Here is a 19183-nt window from a genome sequence, read left to right as displayed (position 1 = left end):
TAATTATCAGCTAGGTCATTATACAGCATTGGCGAGGAATAAAAATTATCCGTGTACGAAAAGTAGCCTTGATTTGCATATGGTTCCATCAGATCTGTCACAGTGCGGTGAGCTAATCCCACATCCGCTTGGCCAGCTTCAGCACGCCCAGTGTATATCTTGAAATTGCACAAGTACGAACTATCACTATCACATAATGCAAATACTTTCACTCCAAATTTTACTGGTTTATTTCTAATATACTGTTTGTAGCTAAAGCGGGCTTTCGTCTTGACCATTCGCTCGTCTATGGCGATATTCCGGCTTGGTTGGAACAGTTGACAGCTAGTAGTACATATGTGATCGCACAAATATCTAACTTTGTGCAATTTGTCACTACGGTCTTCTAAGGTGTGGTCAACTACACGCAGAAATGACAGCAGAGCTTGAAACCTAGTCATAGTTGAAATCATAGCACGCGCCCAGGTTCCGTGCAAAGGCGGCGCTGTTCTCCAGTAATGCTGGATTCTAGGCAATCTAACAATGTCCATGTACAATAACAGCCCTATGAAGTTGAACATCTCATCTACATTTGTATTTTGCCAGTGCCCATCGTTGGTTGCATAGGATTGGCGAGAAGCAATGTGGCGGTCAGCATAACTATTTGTGAAAAGTACCAATTGCAGAAACTACAGCACTAGAAAAAAATAATTGGAAAAAATCTACCTCACGTGTTGGCTTGAACTGGGGAGGGAAGTGGCATCCTGGCACACGAACCGGGGAGAATACGGGAAGAGCTGGGGCGCTGTCCTGATCATCCCAAGATCGAGTTGGCGTACCTCCGGCTCCTGCTGCCGCAGCGATAGGTATGGCTGCGCCACGACCTCGTGCGCGACCTCCGCCACGACCCGCGCGACTTCCGCCAACTCCACGGCGAGCACCAGGACGACTGCCACGACCAGTGCCACGAGAGTGTGTGGCGTGGCGAGATTCACGCCTTGCAGTTGCAGGCTCGTCACCACTTGAACTATCAGCTGATTGCTGATTGTCAGCATTGTCCTCTCCAGAACTGCTTGCATCTCCAAAAATTTCTTCCGCCGTCTCCTCTACTTCTATCGTTTCAGCCGTTTCAGTTTCGCCCTCGCTGAGTTCGTCGCCAAGCAAAGCGAGATCGATATCTTCCTCCTCATCAGATGAGAGAGGACAGTCGCTTGAATCAAGATTTGAGGCGTCTGAATCGCCTCCATCGAGCACAAAGGCGATCGCGTCTTCAAGCTGTACTGGTTGCGCGGCCATGGCGAACTGCAACTTCTTCTTCAAGTCCAGCGCTGTGTAGCGCAAAAAAATCAAATGCAAACCCCTATACTATCATATATCATAGATATCCCATCTCCGAATCTGAAGTCGCCACTGCCCTCAAGCGCCTGCGAAACGGGAAGGCCTGTGGTCCAGATAAAATCCCAGCAGAGCTCCTGAAATATGGATCCGAGGTGCTAGCGCCGGTCATAGCAAATTTCGTCAACGCTGCGCTCTCGCAGGGTGCCAATTTATCGACAGCTATTGGACCAGGAATACTCATACCTCTCGCTAAGCCTAACAAGCCCAAGGGTCCTGTAACCAGTCTGCGGCCCATCACTTTATTAAACTCTATCCGCAAAGTGATATCGATCATTGTGCTTCGGCGCATCACGGAATCCGGGGCACTCTCTCGTCATCTTGGTACTACACAGTCCGGCTTCCGCCCGGGCCGTAGTACAGCGGACGTGGTATGGACCCAGCGGTGGATCGCTGCAAGAGCCATTCGTTACCGACAGCAATTTCACATTCTAGGCCTGGACATGTCCAAGGCCTTCGATACGATTAACCGCCTGAAGCTGCTGGAGGTGATGTCTGCAATCACCAATCCAGATTGCACATGTCTCATCCACCACCTACTCCACAACACAACTATCACTGTTAAGGTTGCAAGTGCCACAGCTGAACCGTTTGAGAGCACTATTGGAACACCACAAGGCGACAGTCTCAGCCCAGTTCTCTTCATCTGCTATCTGGAGGCTGCACTACAGGAATGCAGAACTCGTCTCGCGCCCCGCCCTGCTGGCGACGCAAGTCTACCACCAGAGACGGGTTATGCAGATGACATCTCCTATTATTCAACCTGCAGGCTGTGGCTTGAGAATGCTCTGCCTGTAATAGCAGACACACTGCACGATTGGTCATTAAAAGTAAATCCAGATAAAACAGAGTGGATCCGTGTGTCACCTGAATCCGAGAGCTGGCGGACATCTAGGCAGCTTGGCTCCTTGATGGGGGAGGAAGAGGATGTTCGGCGCAGGATGGAACTTGCCTCTCGCGTGTTTGGCCAGCTGTACGCCCTATGGCTGCGTAGAGATAAAGTAGCGGAGAAGACACGCTTACGCCTGTACAACGCTATCGTACTGCCGACATTCCTGTACAATTGCGAGACCTGGGGATTATCGTCAACAGCAATGGCCAAGGCAGACGCATTCCACCGGCGTCAAATGCGATCACTCCTTGGAATACGATACCCAGACACAATTTCAAACGACGACCTATACCGCAGAACCAAGAGCAACCCTATATCAGACACAGTTGCATGTAGGCGACTACGAATGACCGGTCATGTGCTACGGATGGACACGGACACGCCACCGCAAGTAGCCATGAGCGGCTATTTTGACAAGGGCAACAAAGCACCTCGTGGACGGCCAAGGTTGACACTGGCCACAAGTCTGGTTGCTCAGCTGAATAAGCTGGGTGTGCCAATGAAGACCATGGAAGACCTTTCCAGGTGCCGACAACAAGCAGCAGACAAGACAGACTGGAGGAAACTGTGCAGCTCGACACCCGGCGAGAAATCGGTATCAGCAGCTACTACACCTAGCTGATGATGCTCACAAGACAGAAGCGGAAAAAACACTGAATTTCTTTATTTAGTGCTCTACTACGCGAAATGTGCTATTATTATTATTATTATTATACTATCATACGCTATGATGTTCAGTGGGATCTCAGCTTCCCGTTGCAACAAACCGCGTGAAAATCACGCGTAGGATCCCGGGTGACGGCGCAGCTAAGCGCCCAACCGTAACTGTGTTTACGGTTCGAGATGGGGCTGGTACATAAAGGGTTAACCTATTTTATATATAAATAACCAGTGAATACAATTATTTCTCCAATAGACATACATGTACGAATAGATTTCTTCTACAGCGAAAGATTCTAAGCCACACCAACTCATTGACTCGTCTCGTATGAAACAAAAGAGTCACTAGAGAGGTTCTGCAAAACGAAAATGCGTACAAACTTTCGTTCTACGTCATGAAGTGCGAAACTTCGCACGAATTTTCGCAACTTTGGACGCGAAACTTGCAGGGAACACGAAATGAACTGTCGTGGGAAATTTCGTGAGATCGGGTCATGGCGTACGTACACTTGTAGTCCACAAGCCCAGGCGAAAAAATTTGACGTTTTTGGAATCTCGTTCCATGTATGGGTGCACAAAGAAATCTCTTCAGGATCCGCGAGAAAGGGTCTCTGTGACCTCATAATCGCGAAGAGTTGATGGTTTTCCTGGGGCCAAAGCCTTGTTTGGCGAGTGTTTCGACCTTCGTTTTCGATTGTCGACATTGCTTGCAAGCTGCACTTTTATCGTTCAGAGTACGCACAGTATCTGCTCAAATTTGAATTGGCGGTCCACATGGTACTCCACGTGGCACATTTCTTCAGTCAGAGACTCAAAACAATTAGAACAGAAGTGAATGCGTTTTCGTAGCTTTCCTGTTAGATTTCCATTATGTCTTTTGATTTTAGGTTGGTAGTTAGTTAGGTATAAGTAGCACTGTGTTCATGGCCAGCTTTGACGGCGGTAGTGCTCCCAGCCGTCGCATCACCCGGCAATCAATTGATGTGCCCCTCGTAGCACCAGGTCACGCACTCTGTCTCTTTTGTGGCCAAGTGAAAAAGAAAATTCCAAACCGTTCCACCAGGCAGAACCTCTCGCAGCTACTTACGGAGGACGCTGAAGCCAAATTAAAAAGGGCTGCGTCCATCCGTAAGGACGACCGAATTATCATTGCCATCTCTGGCGGCGGCAGCCTTATTTCCAGAGAAGTTTTTTATCACAGACACTGCTATCAGGCCTACACTCGTGAGGTGTCCTTGTCACGCCTGGAGAGTGACAGCACAACCCTTGCAGTGGTTGATGAGCAGGAGGAGGAGCAGGCCCCTGGTGATGATGGTAAGGAGTGTGCTTTCTTAGCCAACATCCAACACCGACTTTTTCACCAGAATGAAGTGTTGGACATAAATCAGTTGACATCTGTTTACAACACAACAAATGCATTGACCGTTCGTAATGATTTTGTTAAGAGCTACTTAATTGATAATTATGGAACAGAGCTCACGTTTGTGAGACCTGCAGCTCGCCGCAAGTGTGAGCTTGTTTACGCCACTGTTAATGCCCCCACCTTAATCGCCCATGCCCATAGCGCAGGTGCTTTTGGCAATGTGGATAGCGATGAGGATGTCGCCATTAGTGAAGTGGTTCAGCGAACTGCACCAATGAGCAGCGGTGCGGATGTGGGTACAGTGTACCATGCTGCACGGTCACTGCGTGTCCTCTGTCAGGAGCACAACTTTGACGAGTGCACAGGGCTTTCAGTTGACGATGCAAGTGCCAGTGTACCGGACATGCTGCACAATTTCCTGGTGTGGCTTATGTCAGACAAGTATCATGCTGTTGTGCAGTCAACCAAGATCTCAGTAGAAGATCCAGCAACGTGTCGGCGTGTTCAGTCCATTGCGCAGGATGTAATGTTTGCCACTGCCTCGGCAATTCCACCCAAGCACATAGTCTTGGCATTGACCCTGCACCATCTGTTCCGGAGTGAGAAGTTGACCACAATGTTAAACCGCTTGGGTCATTGCATTGCCTACTCGCAAGTGTTGGAAAGAGAGACCAAGATGGCAGAGGACAAGCTAGTTGCCGGGCATGTTGTGGATCAGCTTCCAGACGTCATCAATCCAAGTAAGGGCTTGTGCATAGCCATGTAGTTGAATGCTGTTTATACTTCATAACCCTACACTGCTTTCGATATTGCATATCCTTGTAATGGTCAATTTGACAAACACCAATCCTGTAGCCGAAATGGCATGTCCTCTGTGCAATGTTTGTCGCCAAGTATGTGTGATAATATGATATCCCTTTATCCTACAAAAAGGTCTGTATGTGTGTGTGTCTGTGTCTGTGTCTGTGTGTATTGTGTGTGTATGTCTCTCATTCGCTCTCCCCCCCCCCCCCCTCTCTCTCTCTCTCCCTCTTGTTTCTCTCATATTCTGCAGGTACACCATTCTATCATGTTGCTGACAATAATGACTTGAACGAGGAGACAGTGGACGGGAAGGGCACCACTCACTGCACCAACACGATTGTTGTGCAGCCAATTCTGAGTAGTGAGGGTGATGGCACATGGCTGCCTGGAGCACAAGGCCATGAGCGGAACCGGAAGCGCAAAAGAGCCCTGGATATACAGCCAGAAGTATTTGCAGACATCGTTTGCGCCAAGAATGTAAACCCTGCGAGGCGGCCGGCTGTGACACAGCAGCAACTGGAAGGTGTTATGTCGGATGGTGATGCTGTGGCGCTGAACGACTTCACCTGGAGGCGTTGTCGATCCAGTCGAAGTGGAGAGCTCCTTGACCCGGTCGTTGAAGTGTTGTCTGATTTACCCGAGCAAAAAGTGCCATCATGGTCAGCATTCAACGCACTGGTGAGCCGCAAGGATGTACCACCGAAATCCAGGATTGGATATTGCCCTGTGATGAATGCTTCACCAACCGAGTCTTCAACCGTGTATGCATTGCTGACCAAGTGCCTACGAAGGTGTCAAAACTCTGATCTGAGCTTCACGTTGATTGTTTTCGACCAAGCCATTTACGCCAAGGCCGTGGACATTGTCACACAACGAGGAGAAGAGTTTGCGCCTATTGTACTGAGACTAGGTGCTTTTCATATTGCTTGCACCTTTCTGGCAATCATCGGGAAGAGGTTTCGCGATGCCGGTCTGTTGGATCTGCTTGTGGAATCTGGTGTTGCTGGAACTGCATCAGCCTCCTCTGCCCTGGATGGTCGGCAATACAACCGGGGTATGCGATTCCACAAGATTGCTTCCGAGGCATTGGAACGGTTGCGCTGGAAGGAATTTGTGGATGCCAGCAACTTGACTGAGCTTGACATACCTCTCTCCTCAGCCTTTCAAGAGTTGGAGATGTGCATCACCAGTGACAACCTGTCACGGGTTACTGCTTCTCCTGCTTTGCGGAGCCTCTACATCAAATACCAGGAATTTTGCCAACAGCAGTCCCAGCTGGTTCCAAACTTTGGACTATGGTCATCGTACATCAGCATGGTGGATCTGCTACTGCGGTTTGTCAGGGCTAGTCGCACTGGCAACTGGAAGTTGCATCTCGTCTGTGTGCGGGATATGCTTCCCTGGTGTTTTGCATATGACCGAGTGAACTATGCCCGGTTCATGTCGTTCTACTGGCTCGACATGACCCAATTGCCAACGAACCACCCAGAAGCTCATGCCTTCCTGGAGCAGGGTGGGTTCTCGGTGCAACGGTCATCCAACCCTTTTGCTCGAGTAGCGTCCGACCAAGCTATTGAACAATCGATCAATCGAGCCACAAAAACCACAGGCGGTATAATTGGGTTCAGCCGCCATCCTGCTACTGTACAGCGCTGGGTGCTCACAGCACATGACCGTGCAGCAGTCGCTGATGTTTGCTTGGAACACTGTGGCCTTGATGACAGTACTGAAGAGAGAGATACCTTTCACAAGGATTGCCAGAAGGGCAGAATGGTGCGGGATGAGAAGGATGTCCTCCAAATGATCGGTACCGTCTCCATGCTTCGCAATCCATTCATTTCATCATCCAAACAGCCATGCATGGAGTTAATCCATCTTGCATCTGGCGTTGAAGCATCCAAGGAAGCTGCCCAGGACCTTCGAACGGCTGAAGAGCGTGGCAAGGTTTGTTTTCATGAGTTCCTCCATGAACGGTTGACTGCTGGGCAATCCGCTAAGGGATTCCATGATCCACTGAAGAAGCAGAACCTGCAGACCTTCACCAAGAAGAAAGCAAAGAAGACGGCATCGACCAGCAACACCGACATCCTTCGTGCAGACAGGTCTACTTTCTCTCGAATGGCCTTGATTGCTCAAACGCGTGAAATGGATATGCGGCAGGTGATGTCATACCCACTAGGTGAATTGCCTTGGGCAATTGCCTCTACATCAGGAGCTCTCGTGAAGACAAACAAGTCTGCTTTACTTACTCTGCTCACCGATGGCATATCGACTGCACCTCCAACCAACACTGCTGCTGCTAATGGAGCCCTGATTATTGATGCTATGGCAATGATCAGGACCCAGAAGCTAAGCGAAGCGCCTGCATCATTTGGAGAGTTTGCTGCAGTAGTCCTGAAACAGCTCTGCGGCTACTTTTCTAAGTACACCCGAGTGGACTTCGTTGTGGACACGTACCGTGACATCTCCATCAAGAACTTAGAAAGGAGCTCTCGTGCAGCCGATGGAGTGTTGCGACTGCATCTGACAAACCGGTCCCAACGAATGCCTCGGCAATTTAACAAGTATCTTTCGCTGGGCACGAACCAGGAGGAGCTGATAGCCTTCTTGTTCACAGAATGGCAGCGTCCCGAGCAGATGCAGAAGATTCCTGATGGCAAGGAGCTTGTGACAACTTCCAGGCAATCATGTAGCACGGTAAGATGCGTAGATGGTGTGGGTGTCCATACTCCTGTTGCGAGCCTTAAATCGACGCATGAAGAAGCTGACACGAGGCTCCTTCTCCATGCCAGCAATGCGGCGGCAGCAGGTCACGCGAACGTGACCATCAAGTCACCGGACACCGATGTGTTAGTTCTTGCTGTATCAGTCACGAATCGCATCCCTGCTGCTCTACACTTCCTAACTGGAACTGGCAACAAGACACGGAAGATGCACGGTCAATGCCGTCAGCGAAAAGTTGGGCAGAGAGGTGTGTGATGCTCTGCCGGCATTCCATGCCTTTACCGGCTGTGACGCAGTCAGTTCCTTTGCGCACCATGGCAAGAAATCTGCCTTCAAGTTGCTGTGCTCCCCAGCCCACTCCGACTACAAGGCAATCTTCGCCCGTGTTGGTTGTAACTTTGACGGACTTCCTGGTGATGTCACTGATTCCCTGGAGACGTTTCTGTGCCTTCTCTACAATGCAAAAAGTTGCACCAAGGTCAACGATGCAAGGTATCAGTTGTTCTGCACGAAAACGTTGCAGTCGAATCAGCTTCCACCATGCCATGATGCCTTCGTCAAGCACTGCGCCAGGGCCAACTATCAGGCTGCTGTGTGGCGCCTTTGTCTTGCTGCAATACCAGACATACCTGCTCCACACGAGAATAATCAAGGTAAGAGGCTCAAGGTTACTGTTTTAGAATGTGGTGCATGGAAGCTAGGAAGAAGCATTATTAAAAAAAAACTGTGTTAACTTTTTTAATATTGCCTTGTGGATGATCAGTTCCTCTTTCGGTGCACTCCTTTTTGTACAGGCTGGTGTCTGAATAGCGATGGCAATCTTGCCGTTTCTTGGTTGAGCCTACCCCCAGCGCCCCGAGCACTCCTTGAGTTCCTCAGCTGTGGCTGCAAGACAGGCTGTAGCAGTGGGAACTGCTCATGCCGGCGCCATACTTTGAAATGCACAGATGCCTGCCAGTGTCGCCACAACTCGGCAGGAGTTGCCTGCACCAACTGCCCAACTCTGGACACGGTTCAGGAAGACGTTGCTTCATCTCTGGAAGCAGATGACACACTGCAAGCTGTGCAGTGAAACACTTCTTCGCTGGTCGCTTATATAGTCCACAAGCCCAGGCGGAAAAAATTGACGTTTTTGGAATCTCGTTCCATGTATGGGTGCACAAAGAAATCTCTTCAGGATCCGCGAGAAAGGGTCTCTGTGACCTCATAATCGCGAAGAGTTGATGGTTTTCCTGGGGCCAAAGCCTTGTTTGGCGAGTGTTTCGACCTTCGTTTTCGATTGTCGACATTGCTTGCAAGCTGCACTTTTATCGTTCAGAGTACGCACAGTATCTGCTCAAATTTGAATTGGCGGTCCACATGGTACTCCACGTGGCACATTTCTTCAGTCAGAGACTCAAAACAATTAGAACAGAAGTGAATGCGTTTTCGTAGCTTTCCTGTTAGATTTCCATTATGTCTTTTGATTTTAGGTTGGTAGTTAGTTAGGTATAAGTAGCACTGTGTTCATGGCCAGCTTTGACGGCGGTAGTGCTCCCAGCCGTCGCATCACCCGGCAATCAATTGATGTGCCCCTCGTAGCACCAGGTCACGCACTCTGTCTCTTTTGTGGCCAAGTGAAAAAGAAAATTCCAAACCGTTCCACCAGGCAGAACCTCTCGCAGCTACTTACGGAGGACGCTGAAGCCAAATTAAAAAGGGCTGCGTCCATCCGTAAGGACGACCGAATTATCATTGCCATCTCTGGCGGCGGCAGCCTTATTTCCAGAGAAGTTTTTTATCACAGACACTGCTATCAGGCCTACACTCGTGAGGTGTCCTTGTCACGCCTGGAGAGTGACAGCACAACCCTTGCAGTGGTTGATGAGCAGGAGGAGGAGCAGGCCCCTGGTGATGATGGTAAGGAGTGTGCTTTCTTAGCCAACATCCAACACCGACTTTTTCACCAGAATGAAGTGTTGGACATAAATCAGTTGACATCTGTTTACAACACAACAAATGCATTGACCGTTCGTAATGATTTTGTTAAGAGCTACTTAATTGATAATTATGGAACAGAGCTCACGTTTGTGAGACCTGCAGCTCGCCGCAAGTGTGAGCTTGTTTACGCCACTGTTAATGCCCCCACCTTAATCGCCCATGCCCATAGCGCAGGTGCTTTTGGCAATGTGGATAGCGATGAGGATGTCGCCATTAGTGAAGTGGTTCAGCGAACTGCACCAATGAGCAGCGGTGCGGATGTGGGTACAGTGTACCATGCTGCACGGTCACTGCGTGTCCTCTGTCAGGAGCACAACTTTGACGAGTGCACAGGCCTTTCAGTTGACGATGCAAGTGCCAGTGTACCGGACATGCTGCACAATTTCCTGGTGTGGCTTATGTCAGACAAGTATCATGCTGTTGTGCAGTCAACCAAGATCTCAGTAGAAGATCCAGCAACGTGTCGGCGTGTTCAGTCCATTGCGCAGGATGTAATGTTTGCCACTGCCTCGGCAATTCCACCCAAGCACATAGTCTTGGCATTGACCCTGCACCATCTGTTCCGGAGTGAGAAGTTGACCACAATGTTAACCCTTTGTGAGTCCACTGGTTTCGGAGAAAATGACCAAATTTTCCATTCCGACAATAATCCCCTGTAACTCCACAGTTTTTGAGAATTTGTAATTAGAAGTTGTGTTTTTCTGAATGGAATCGTTCGGCTGAATCCAAAAAACTATGTTAGAATGTTGCCATGGTTACCAATGTTGCCATATTAGGCACATATTGTCATAATCAAGTGTATAGCCGCGTTATTTACAGAGCGCACCATAGGAAGGAAATGAAACCATACTTTTATGTACAAATATACAGTAGACAAGATAGAAACTCACAGCACTGAGATAAGATATCCTTCACGGGAAGTGGCATGCATGGTAAGCGGCGTAGCAGTCGTGGTCGCTCGTGATGTGGAGGTGAACATCGCACGTAGGGCAGTAGGTTACACACTGGTGCTGCTTGTTACCCACTTCTGTGCAGTTTCTGCAGTTCTTCCTTTTCCTCACTCCAGGTATGTGAAGCTGAGCAACAGGAACCTGGACATCCTGCGGAACAGGCACTGGGCGATACGAGCGCTTCGGTGGCGGTGCATGCTCATCAATCGATGACAGCTGCCGGATGAGGTTACAGCGGAAATCCGAGTGCTGCAAGTTGCATCGTCGACTTATCACCCCTGGATGCTGGCTCTGCCACAAGTGAAAGAGGCGGTATGCATTGACAGCGCACACGTCGACCTTATCCAAGAAGAGACTCTTCCAGTATTTCTTCGTTTTGCGAAGCACACGGTGCGTTTCGATCAGCTGATCGAACGTGTCGACTCCACCCATGCTGCTGTTGTAGTCTCTGATGCACATTGGCCTCTGCACTTCCATTTGCTGGTGTGCACCATCAATCTTGACATTTCTTGTTACTGTGTCATGCTCATGGCCCTGATGTATGTTGCTGTACATGGACACACACCGCTTGTCCTTCCATTGCTGGTACAGGTGATCTCCGTTGCGAACATAGCGTGTTGCACCTCGCTCTGCATGTTTCTCGAACTGTTTCATGTTGGTCCGCAATACGGCTGGAAATCCAGTGCGGTTCGCGCGGACGGTGCCAACCAACGATATTTGCTTGGTACGAAGAGATGTGGCCAGGGTTTCGGAAGTGTAAAAATTGTCCGTGTAGATCACACTTCCGGCGCGCACGTCACTGACCAGCCGCATCACCACAGCATGAGTCAGGCCATTTTCACCTCCAGGTTGCTGGCCTGTGTAAACTTCAAAGTTTACAACAATGGAGCTTTGGGCGTCGCAGGCAGCGAAGACCTTGAAGCCCCATTTGACGGGCTTTTTGGGCATATACTGCGTAAAAGGAGCGCGTCCCTTGCACTTGACCATGCGCTCGTCAACACTAACGCACTTGCCAGGGATGAACAAACGCTTGCAGGCCGCCTGCAGATGGTCGTGAAGGTATCGCACCTTACGAAGTCGATCATTTATATCCTCTGCCCTGAAGTCCACAATCTTGATGAAGCACATCAGCGCAAGAGAAATGCAAGCGGTCGTAAAACTCATTACGGTCGGTCTCCTTCCACACACCATCCGTCTGGTACGTCTTTTTTTCAGCGATATGCTCGTGCGCATACAAATTTGTAAACTTGACAATTGAATCCACAACTTCGTCCGGGAAATATAGTTTGAAGAAATCAAGTTCACATGCTGGAGCGAAATTATCAGGTAGGTTCAAACCAGTGCCAGTTATGTTGAACTCAGGTGTATTGGTTTGCAGCTGGTCAAAATCATCATAGCCACTACAATTTTCGTACTGTATACCACGTCCTCGTCCTTGCCCTCTTGCAGCTCCGCGTCCTCGCCCTCTTGCAGCTCCACGTCCTCGCCCTGTCGCAGCTCAATGTCCTCGCCCTGTCGCAGCTCCACGTCCTCGCCCTCTTCCACGCGCGGGGACACCTACTGCTTGGCCTCTGCCTCGTCCAGCGCCACGTCCACGAGCAGCGACGGGAACAGGAATAGCGATATCGTCAGCCGAATCGGATCCTATTTGCTCCAAGTCGGAAAAGAGATCGTCATTCAGGCGATCTTCCTCGTCAGACGAAATAAAATCGTTGTCCGAGTCACCTACCTCGTCGCCTGAAGAGCAAGCGATATCCTCTACTGGGAGATCTGCTTGGTCCGCGTCTTGTATTAGGCGAAGAGCCTCGTCTGCATCCATCGCTGGATAAGTCCAAATTCTAATTTTGACATCAAAGGCTCTTTGAAAGCGTGCTATCAAAAAAATGTTAGTGGCGACCTACATCATGTTTAGTACCTACGTCACGGAAATTTTCTCAGCTACGCGGTGGTGAAGCCTCGGCGCGATGCGGTAAACCAGTCAAGCGCGACGATCAAAAATGTGACGCGCGTTTGAAACGAGCGAAATTGCTCGTTGAGCGCACAAAGGGTTAAACCGCTTGGGTCATTGCATTGCCTACTCGCAAGTGTTGGAAAGAGAGACCAAGATGGCAGAGGACAAGCTAGTTGCCGGGCATGTTGTGGATCAGCTTCCAGACGTCATCAATCCAAGTAAGGGCTTGTGCATAGCCATGTAGTTGAATGCTGTTTATACTTCATAACCCTACACTGCTTTCGATATTGCATATCCTTGTAATGGTCAATTTGACAAATACCAATCCTGTAGCCGAAATGGCATGTCCTCTGTGCAATGTTTGTCGCCAAGTATGTGTGATAATATGATATCCCTTTATCCTACAAAAAGGTCTGTATGTGTGTGTGTGTGTGTCTGTGTCTGTGTGTATTGTGTGTGTATGTCTCTCATTCGCTCTCCCCCCCCCCCTCTCTCTCTCTCTCCCTCTTGTTTCTCTCATATTCTGCAGGTACACCATTCTATCATGTTGCTGACAATAATGACTTGAACGAGGAGACAGTGGACGGGAAGGGCACCACTCACTGCACCAACACGATTGTTGTGCAGCCAATTCTGAGTAGTGAGGGTGATGGCACATGGCTGCCTGGAGCACAAGGCCATGAGCGGAACCGGAAGCGCAAAAGAGCCCTGGATATACAGCCAGAAGTATTTGCAGACATCGTTTGCGCCAAGAATGTAAACCCTGCGAGGCGGCCGGCTGTGACACAGCAGCAACTGGAAGGTGTTATGTCGGATGGTGATGCTGTGGCGCTGAACGACTTCACCTGGAGGCGTTGTCGATCCAGTCGAAGTGGAGAGCTCCTTGACCCGGTCGTTGAAGTGTTGTCTGATTTACCCGAGCAAAAAGTGCCATCATGGTCAGCATTCAACGCACTGGTGAGCCGCAAGGATGTACCACCGAAATCCAGGATTGGATATTGCCCTGTGATGAATGCTTCACCAACCGAGTCTTCAACCGTGTATGCATTGCTGACCAAGTGCCTACGAAGGTGTCAAAACTCTGATCTGAGCTTCACGTTGATTGTTTTCGACCAAGCCATTTACGCCAAGGCCGTGGACATTGTCACACAACGAGGAGAAGAGTTTGCGCCTATTGTACTGAGACTAGGTGCTTTTCATATTGCTTGCACCTTTCTGGCAATCATCGGGAAGAGGTTTCGCGATGCCGGTCTGTTGGATCTGCTTGTGGAATCTGGTGTTGCTGGAACTGCATCAGCCTCCTCTGCCCTGGATGGTCGGCAATACAACCGGGGTATGCGATTCCACAAGATTGCTTCCGAGGCATTGGAACGGTTGCGCTGGAAGGAATTTGTGGATGCCAGCAACTTGACTGAGCTTGACATACCTCTCTCCTCAGCCTTTCAAGAGTTGGAGATGTGCATCACCAGTGACAACCTGTCACGGGTTACTGCTTCTCCTGCTTTGCGGAGCCTCTACATCAAATACCAGGAATTTTGCCAACAGCAGTCCCAGCTGGTTCCAAACTTTGGACTATGGTCATCGTACATCAGCATGGTGGATCTGCTACTGCGGTTTGTCAGGGCTAGTCGCACTGGCAACTGGAAGTTGCATCTCGTCTGTGTGCGGGATATGCTTCCCTGGTGTTTTGCATATGACCGAGTGAACTATGCCCGGTTCATGTCGTTCTACTGGCTCGACATGACCCAATTGCCAACGAACCACCCAGAAGCTCATGCCTTCCTGGAGCAGGGTGGGTTCTCGGTGCAACGGTCATCCAACCCTTTTGCTCGAGTAGCGTCCGACCAAGCTATTGAACAATCGATCAATCGAGCCACAAAAACCACAGGCGGTATAATTGGGTTCAGCCGCCATCCTGCTACTGTACAGCGCTGGGTGCTCACAGCACATGACCGTGCAGCAGTCGCTGATGTTTGCTTGGAACACTGTGGCCTTGATGACAGTACTGAAGAGAGAGATACCTTTCACAAGGATTGCCAGAAGGGCAGAATGGTGCGGGATGAGAAGGATGTCCTCCAAATGATCGGTACCGTCTCCATGCTTCGCAATCCATTCATTTCATCATCCAAACAGCCATGCATGGAGTTAATCCATCTTGCATCTGGCGTTGAAGCATCCAAGGAAGCTGCCCAGGACCTTCGAACGGCTGAAGAGCGTGGCAAGGTTTGTTTTCATGAGTTCCTCCATGAACGGTTGACTGCTGGGCAATCCGCTAAGGGATTCCATGATCCACTGAAGAAGCAGAACCTGCAGACCTTCACCAAGAAGAAAGCAAAGAAGACGGCATCGACCAGCAACACCGACATCCTTCGTGCAGACAGGTCTACTTTCTCTCGAATGGCCTTGATTGCTCAAACGCGTGAAATGGATATGCGGCAGGTGATGTCATACCCACTAGGTGAATTGCCTTGGGCAATTGCCTCTACATCAGGAGCTCTCGTGAAGACAAACAAGTCTGCTTTACTTACTCTGCTCACCGATGGCATATCGACTGCACCTCCAACCAACACTGCTGCTGCTAATGGAGCCCTGATTATTGATGCTATGGCAATGATCAGGACCCAGAAGCTAAGCGAAGCGCCTGCATCATTTGGAGAGTTTGCTGCAGTAGTCCTGAAACAGCTCTGCGGCTACTTTTCTAAGTACACCCGAGTGGACTTCGTTGTGGACACGTACCGTGACATCTCCATCAAGAACTTAGAAAGGAGCTCTCGTGCAGCCGATGGAGTGTTGCGACTGCATCTGACAAACCGGTCCCAACGAATGCCTCGGCAATTTAACAAGTATCTTTCGCTGGGCACGAACCAGGAGGAGCTGATAGCCTTCTTGTTCACAGAATGGCAGCGTCCCGAGCAGATGCAGAAGATTCCTGATGGCAAGGAGCTTGTGACAACTTCCAGGCAATCATGTAGCACGGTAAGATGCGTAGATGGTGTGGGTGTCCATACTCCTGTTGCGAGCCTTAAATCGACGCATGAAGAAGCTGACACGAGGCTCCTTCTCCATGCCAGCAATGCGGCGGCAGCAGGTCACGCGAACGTGACCATCAAGTCACCGGACACCGATGTGTTAGTTCTTGCTGTATCAGTCACGAATCGCATCCCTGCTGCTCTACACTTCCTAACTGGAACTGGCAACAAGACACGGAAGATACCGGTCAATGCCGTCAGCGAAAAGTTGGGCAGAGAGGTGTGTGATGCTCTGCCGGCATTCCATGCCTTTACCGGCTGTGACGCAGTCAGTTCCTTTGCGCACCATGGCAAGAAATCTGCCTTCAAGTTGCTGTGCTCCCCAGCCCACTCCGACTACAAGGCAATCTTCGCCCGTGTTGGTTGTAACTTTGACGGACTTCCTGGTGATGTCACTGATTCCCTGGAGACGTTTCTGTGCCTTCTCTACAATGCAAAAAGTTGCACCAAGGTCAACGATGCAAGGTATCAGTTGTTCTGCACGAAAACGTTGCAGTCGAATCAGCTTCCTCCATGCCATGATGCCTTCGTCAAGCACTGCGCCAGGGCCAACTATCAGGCTGCTGTGTGGCGCCTTTGTCTTGCTGCAATACCAGACATACCTGCTCCACACGAGAATAATCAAGGTAAGAGGCTCAAGGTTACTGTTTTAGAATGTGGTGCATGGAAGCTAGGAAGAAGCATTATTAAAAAAAAACTGTGTTAACTTTTTTAATATTGCCTTGTGGATGATCAGTTCCTCTTTCGGTGCACTCCTTTTTGTACAGGCTGGTGTCTGAATAGCGATGGCAATCTTGCCGTTTCTTGGTTGAGCCTACCCCCAGCGCCCCGAGCACTCCTTGAGTTCCTCAGCTGTGGCTGCAAGACAGGCTGTAGCAGTGGGAACTGCTCATGCCGGCGCCATACTTTGAAATGCACAGATGCCTGCCAGTGTCGCCACAACTCGGCAGGAGTTGCCTGCACCAACTGCCCAACTCTGGACACGGTTCAGGAAGACGTTGCTTCATCTCTGGAAGCAGATGACACACTGCAAGCTGTGCAGTGAAACACTTCTTCGCTGGTCGCTTATACAATGTACTTACCGGTATAGCCATCTACCATAGCAAATGATCCGCTCTTGCTATGTACTGTTAGTCTCCTACAGAGAGGAGTAATATCTCTGGATTGATTCGATGCTGTAAATACTGTACATACATGTACATCATGCTAAGCTGGAATGTATTACTTTTCATGATTAGGATAATTCTACTACAGTCGTTCTGTGCATGCCAATTGCCAACTCGTTACTATGTTATAACTTGATGTGTGCTTTTGAGTAGTCTAGGTGGTGCTATCATGTTGAAACTTGGCACACAGATTACATTTGCTTGTATCTATTTAATGTTGAAAGAATTTTCCTTTTTAGCCATGCAGAAGTGGCTTTAATACACGATTTTGCTTGTTGTTGCCATGGCAACGCAGGAAACCATTTGTTTCCATGTTTTGGTCAACAAAGCCCCGGGTTACTGGCATAAGTGACACATCATGGGAAAGCACTCTGAATGCTCTATCTGCTCCACACATCAAATCCTTGTGCACCTCACATGGGAACGAAAAATAAATAAAACCCGGCTGGCTTGTGGACTATTGGCCCGCGCAAACTACGAAAATGTGCAGAACGCAAAGTTCGTGCAAAAATTTGTACACACTTTCGCAAGGACTGTCGCGAAACCTCGTTCGAATTTTCGTTTTGCAGAACCTCTCTACTGAACGTTTCTTTAGCAACATGACGGCAACTGAAACAGCAATAGAGAAAGTACGATACATGTACAGCACATTCTTGCAGGTACTACAAACAGATTGCAGGTCGTAATTCTTGCTTTGGCGGCACGAAAATTTATTTGGGGCAGTTCAATCTCGGCGGTACTCACAAATAATAAATCAAACAGCCCAGACTCTAGTAAACAAATCCAATCACACAAGTACGAGATCTTCACGAGACGAGACTGCACCCATGGGCTTGTTTCGTATGAAGCAAACAAGTTTACTGAACCTCTCCACAATGGAGATTTTCCCTGATACCGTATGCGAATTTATTTTGCAAACTCAATGGGTCCTTGAACCTTTCCCTCCAGATTGGGAACTGCCAACGATAGTATGCCACTGACCAGTGCCTTACTTGTAACGTACCAATGTACAATGAATATGACTATTTCGACAACACATCTAACATGAGCCTTACCGTCAAGAAGGTGAACTCGCGTTCTTCGCACACTGTAGACAAGGGCAAAGAGATAAAAATGGATCTAAATCCGAATAAAATCAGCACACGTTTCCGTAAATGAAAGGGTGAGCATAAGCAAATGAATCGAAGGAAACAGGTCAACTCAGAGATCACCTGTCATCGAGTATTCCGTAAAAGGAGGCCTTGGCAGCGGAAAAGCTAAATTTAGAAAAGAGATCCTGTCAGCTTTTCCATTATTTATTGCATTCCGCCCAAAATCAGCACACTTTTCGTAAATGAAAGAGTTAACACAAGCAAATGAATCAAAGGGATCGGGGACTGGTCAATTCACCTGTCATTGAGTAATATTCCGCGAAAGGAGGTCTCAGCAGCGCCGAAACGAAATAAGCCAGGCCAGGAGACCAAATATCCGAAACAGCTCTCAAGAAGCAGTTCCAAAGAAGGAAGTTCCTCGCGCATGCACATCCGAACACGGACTGCACTGCAACACAATGTCTGCCGGCTGCCGTGCACGTGCACAGCACGCGGCTACCACCCGTTGGTAGATCTAATACCAAGCACCTTACGTAGAGACTTACGTAGCCTAAGTGAAATACCGAGCACCTTACGTAGAAACTTACGTAGCATAGCGATGTCGTTTTTCTTGCCATGTGAACACAATAATAGAAAAGCTGACAGGATCGCTTTTCTAAATGCAACTGGGACAGCTGTACCCACAGCATTTTTAAGAACCGAACAGCATTCAAAACGCATCTCAAACGGCACACTGGAACAGCGGAGGAGGCAACTCTGTCAGTGCTACTTCAAGATCAAGCCCGTGCACTGACAACCCCGCCGGAGCAGATGAGATGGCACCCGTCAGTGATGCGGTGGTGCTTGCGCCAGCAATCTCATTCCAAACATGGATATGAGACAATGAGAAGTGCTGGCTTCCTGAAGCTTCCATCTGGTCGCACCCTCATGCGGTATCGAAACTTTCAACAGCCTAATGCTGGGTGGAATGCGTCCACGTTAAGTGCTATGAGACACGTGTTCAACTACTTCACTGATTCAAAGAAAGGCCCGAAAGACAGGAGTCACATTGGTGCCCTATTTTTTGACGAAGTGAAAATAAAAGAGGGGTTAGTTTGGGATTGTAAAACCAACGAAATAATTGGATTTGTGGAGCTAGATCAGAATGAGGAGAATGAGGAGCTGCCAGACCAGTTGGCTACACACATCTTGCAGTTCAG

General features: G+C 49.2%; 2 protein-coding genes and 1 long non-coding RNA gene across 3 annotated transcripts; 2 read left to right on the top strand and 1 right to left on the bottom strand.

Annotated features, from left to right (window-relative positions):
* Positions 1–8040: 8040 nt before the first annotated feature.
* LOC135825349 (uncharacterized) lies at positions 8041–8909 on the top strand. Its single transcript, XR_010555064.1, has 2 exons — positions 8041–8470; positions 8612–8909. It is a non-coding gene; the product is annotated as an uncharacterized LOC135825349 (long non-coding RNA).
* Positions 8910–10708: 1799 nt separating this feature from the next.
* Positions 10709–12566, bottom strand: LOC135824303 (piggyBac transposable element-derived protein 4-like). The gene is made up of 2 exons (XM_065337035.1): positions 12309–12566; positions 10709–11860 (listed from the first exon to the last, which is right to left on the bottom strand). Exons 1-2 carry the CDS (start codon positions 12564–12566, stop codon positions 10709–10711), a joined length of 1410 nt encoding a protein of 469 aa, XP_065193107.1.
* Positions 12567–13187: 621 nt separating this feature from the next.
* LOC135825120 (uncharacterized) lies at positions 13188–16792 on the top strand. Its single transcript, XM_065337855.1, has 2 exons — positions 13188–16353; positions 16495–16792. Exons 1-2 carry the CDS (start codon positions 13506–13508, stop codon positions 16770–16772), a joined length of 3126 nt encoding a protein of 1041 aa, XP_065193927.1. The 5' UTR covers positions 13188–13505; the 3' UTR covers positions 16773–16792.
* Positions 16793–19183: the final 2391 nt, after the last annotated feature.

The sequence above is a fragment of the Sycon ciliatum genome, chromosome 9 (genome assembly GCF_964019385.1).
Source record: "Sycon ciliatum chromosome 9, ocSycCili1.1, whole genome shotgun sequence".
Taxonomy (NCBI): domain Eukaryota; kingdom Metazoa; phylum Porifera; class Calcarea; order Leucosolenida; family Sycettidae; genus Sycon; species Sycon ciliatum.
Note: the sequence above shows the minus strand (reverse complement) of the source record. Positions and strands in the feature narration are given on the sequence as shown.